A 4388-nucleotide genomic window follows, 5' to 3' on the forward strand; every position below is an offset into this window, starting at 1 on the left:
TCTGACTACTATTCTATTTCCTTTTCTCCGGGTTTTTTCCCTAGAAAATGCTAATCTTCTTTTTCCACACAAGGCTTTAAGGAGCTCTGCGCTTATACTATTTATTGTATTTGCAGCGACCTAGATAGTAGGGGAAAATCAACTCGTATGGAATGTGAACATATAGATTATCTCGTATGTCTATTCTTTTCATCTTATATCTATTTATCTGTTGATTTTTTTTATTTACTCTATAATTTTTGTATCTACTATCTCAATATAAATCTTGAATGTAAATAAACGATCTTGATAACTAATACGTTCACAAGGACTAGTGAAAATTTCCCTTCCACAAGATAGTGGATACAACAAAATACAGCCACGTACGTAGTGTACTAGCTTACGAGTAAGCCAGTGTAATACGTAGTTACATGAATATACGCATCACCTGATGCATACAACAAATCACCAATCTCATGTGCTAGCTCCAAAATAAATGGGCTAGAATAATTGGTTACTTTTAGATAATGAGAACAATAGATTCTAGCTAGCTACCACTACTTCGCTATAGCAGCCACACGGTCTCTTTGGCCTTGGCCGGGCTCCTGGACGCCGCCGCCGCCGCGGAGCGGCTGAGCGGGCCGGCCGCTCATCAGCCAGCGTGCGAAGGCGTCGAGCGTGCGGGCGTCGGCGCGGTAGTGGCGCTGCGTGAACCGCGCGAAGTCGGCCCATGTGAAGTCCGGGTACCGCCGCGGCTGCTCGGCTGCCACCGGCGGGCGCACCACGCGGTCCTCTCGCGGGCAGAGGAAGAAGGCCAGCGACCGGCGCTCCTGCTCCCGGTGCACCACCGCGCGGTGGAGGCAGCTCCTGTACCGCCCGTTCGACAGCGCCTGCATGCATGCACCATATTAATCAGAACGCTGGCAGGTTGATGTGCGTCCGCATGTGGCAACAAATATGTCGTTACAAAGCTTGACTACCTTTTCAATTCAGCGTACGGAAAAAAAAGGTACTACTACTACACAAAACTCCATCGGTACGCGTTTTTTCTAGCAGCTAGCTCAAACTTCAATAGAAATCCATGATTTTGCAGCCTCAAAGTTCTGTTTTCCAAAGCGATATTTCCTCCCATAGTTGGCCCCGCGAGATCCGATGGAGATGGAGTGATTGAACTCTGAAAAGGTTGCCTATTGAACTGTGAAAAGATGCCAAAATAGAAAAGCGACGAAGACAAACAGCTTGGGAGCGTCGCACGACTGACGTACGCACTGCCGCATGCAGACGTACGACGTGCCGAGGCGCTGCCAGTCCTATGCTCACTGCTGTCCCCTCGGCCGCACAGAGCAGCTGAGTGGCAGGAGAGAGACCACGCACGCCCAAAACGACGGCGCCACACGTCACGTACCGGGGAGCGGGCCACCAGACCCCACGGCGCGTGTCCCTGCCCGGCACTACTCTGCCACTTGCGCACACCCTAGCTACCGTCCAAAGGAGCCGAAATAGAAACGACCTTGTAGCTATTTTCAGCTCACGGTCTCGATAGATCCGCCGATATATGACAATTAACCGCACCCGCTGATGAGTGTTTTGAGCATAGATTCCCACCGTCCGCCGCACTAACATATCTCTAGTTCACCTCTATTCCTATCCTCCGCCACTAGCGGCAGCCTAATCGTCACTCCACCGCCGGCCTCCTCCGCAAGTCTGCCTCCCTAAGACCTTCTCCAAGCTCGGCAATGAAGAAAATCTTCTAAATCCCTCCCCAAACCACAACCATCACTACTAATCTCGCCGGTGAGTTTAAATCCACCGTCGACTGAAAAACAACTGAAATTCCAATCACCTAAAATTTAGAAGGGTAGAAGTTAAGTGATCTAGAAGAACAAAAAAAAAGAGTATTACGTAACACGTGGAGACAATGCCAAGGCCCATACATGCATGCAGATGCATGATAGGAGGGGCGCGGTGCCGACGGCGTGTTTGGCGTACGTGGAGACCAACGTTATGTGATAAACCCCGATTATCGTTGACACAAAAGGCTTGGCCAGGTCCGCTTCCGGTAAAGCATCGTACTATTAGTAACAATTTGATGAAGCTAATTACAATAAAGAAATTCTACAAGTGGAGAAGGCTTTTGAAGTTAATTGCTTTTTGGTTATGGTTGATATGATACATAATTCGTTGAGGAATAGATTTGAAGAACTCCAAGCATTTGAAATTATATTTTGATTTTTACTGAACTCGATAATCTTGAAGTCATTGGATGATATTGAACTGTAAGATTGTTGTGCTAATTTTGATTTCTCTCTAGATGATTCATATGCTATTAAGTTAAATGATCTAATGTCTTAATTAAGGATTAGACAATCGACTTTGCTAGATGTGCCAATATCTTCTATGGAGATTTTTATATGTTAGAGAAGTAGATTGTTATCCTAATATTTCTATTACTTATCGAATCTTATTTACTGTGTATGTGATTGTGACGTTATTAGCTGAAAGAAGTTTTTCAAAGTTGAAGTTATTGAAGAACTATTTGAGATATGCCCTTAGTGTCTAAAAAATATTAAATAGTTTAATAACTTTATGCATCAATGATTTTGCATCTAGAAATATTAGAAGAAATTATTTGAGATGAGGTTGTTTTTTTAATATAGCAAATACTATCTTTATCATTTATATATTAATTAAAAAAATTATGTGTTAATTTAATAAGGGCCCGGTTTTAGTTTTGGCTTGGACCACCAAAATCTCATGACAGCCCTGAGATTGGCGGGTCGGAAACCATCTATGATGAAGGTTCGGAACTGACGACAAGTACCGCGAGATCGAGAGTACACCGAATGCTTACGCAAGTGTACATACCATGAATGTGTCCCCGATGTTGACGACGAGCGCCCCGGGCTTGGGACGCACGGGCCGCCACTCGCCGTCGATGAGCACCTGGAGGCCGTCCACGCCGCCGTCCTGCAGCAGGAGGGTAAGCGCCACCGGATCGCAGTGCGGCCCCGTCCCCAGCGTTCGCTCTGGCTCCGGGCACGGCGGGTAGTAGTTGCACCTCATGATGGAGCAGCCGTCGGCGAAAAAGTCCCTGTAGTAGCTCCTCCCCACCCCCAGGCTCACACCCAGCACTTCCATAATCTTTAGCGAAACATTCTTCATCGCGTCGCAGTAGTTCTGGTACACCTCCCTGCATGTGTCCATGCTTCCATGCATTAGTCGATCATGCACGTACTTATACGTTACGTGGTACGTGTATTTACAGAGATATAACTGTGGTTTTGCTACATGGTACTTATATAAGCTGATGCGTAGAGATTGATCATTGATTATATAAGCTGAAGGAAAATTAGAGTACGTATTGTGTTTATGGTGGTTTACCCTAAGGGTTTGAAGTCGCTGCCCAGGGTGGAGGTGAAGTAGTCCACGACGACATGGCTGCCGGCGGTGACGCTGTCGCGGTGGCCGAAGGAAAGCGTCTCCTTCCAGGGAAGCTTGGTGGTGAAGCGGTTGGCGTGGGCAGAGGTGTATCCGGTCACGTCCCCGGGGGTGCGGCCGGCGCGCTGCTTCGTGTCGAGCGGCAGGCGGAAGAAGTCCGCGGCGCCGTCGAGCGCGGCGCGCGCCACATCCGGGTCCAGGCCGTGTCCTGTCACCTGGAAGAAGCCGTGGCTCGCGCTTGCCGAGGCGACCTGCGCTGCAGCGCGGCGCAACCCGGCGTTACTGCGCATGGCAGCGCCAACATCGATGATAGGCGCGTCCAGCTCCAACTCCAACGTGGGTTGCGCGTCGGCGCACGGCCAGACGAACGGGTCAGGTATCTTAGGCTGGCGCCAGAGGTCGATGACGGCGTCGTTCTTGCTGTCGGCCTCGTCGGCAGGAGCGACGGGGAGGAGTACACGACGAGCAGCTTCCATGCCCACAGGGTGGTCACTGGCGCCGCTGCTGCTGTGACGTGGACGTACTGATTTCTGTGGCATTTAGATTATGCGGAGGTATTGTGCCGTCCCTGGTTCAGGCAAGTGGTTTGAAATAAAGTGGGGGAGAAGGCGTCTGAGGAAGTAAAAATTCCTTATTTGCTATCCAGAGATAAGTTAATACTGCTATCTCATAAAATGAAATTTTCTTATTTGCTATCCAGATATAAGATAATACTGCAATCGCATAAAATGAACTTTCTTATTATTATTGTTTTTAATTTTCATTTATTCCTTGCTCCTCCCATCAATTTAACTTATAGAAAAGATATATTTATTCTTAGGAGGACAACGACCTCGAATGCAACTACCGACAGCGAACTGTGGTGACATACAGGGTGTGATTGGTTACCCGTATAGGTCTTGCCCGCATAGATCGTATATGCATGCTGAGAGGAAGCATGCTAATTAGAGTCATATTTATTAAAAAATTGA

General features: G+C 47.8%; 1 protein-coding gene across 1 annotated transcript; it reads right to left on the bottom strand.

Moving 5' to 3' along the window:
- Positions 1-536: 536 nt before the first annotated feature.
- Positions 537-3953, bottom strand: LOC133928099 (gibberellin 20 oxidase 2-like). Its single transcript, XM_062374371.1, has 3 exons — positions 3361-3953; positions 2845-3169; positions 537-869 (listed from the first exon to the last, which is right to left on the bottom strand). Exons 1-3 carry the CDS (start codon positions 3891-3893, stop codon positions 537-539), a joined length of 1191 nt encoding a protein of 396 aa, XP_062230355.1. The 5' UTR covers positions 3894-3953.
- Between the last annotated feature and the right edge of the window lie 435 nt (positions 3954-4388).

Source organism: Phragmites australis, chromosome 9, assembly GCF_958298935.1.
Source record: "Phragmites australis chromosome 9, lpPhrAust1.1, whole genome shotgun sequence".
Taxonomy (NCBI): Eukaryota; Viridiplantae; Streptophyta; class Magnoliopsida; order Poales; family Poaceae; genus Phragmites; species Phragmites australis.

What these genes read in the sequence shown, in the direction of transcription:
- LOC133928099 (XM_062374371.1), bottom strand. Translation starts at nt 3,893, where the DNA reads ATGGAAGCTGCTCGTCGTGTACTCCTCCCCGTCGCTCCTGCCGACGAG. An exon ending in AGCGACTTCAAACCCTTAGG is followed by an intron (nt 3,170 to 3,360) that starts GTAAACCACCAT and finishes GGACACATGCAG; the next exon opens with GGAGGTGTACCAGAACTACT. An exon ending in ACATCGGGGACACATTCATG is followed by an intron (nt 870 to 2,844) that starts GTATGTACACTT and finishes GCATGCATGCAG; the next exon opens with GCGCTGTCGAACGGGCGGTA.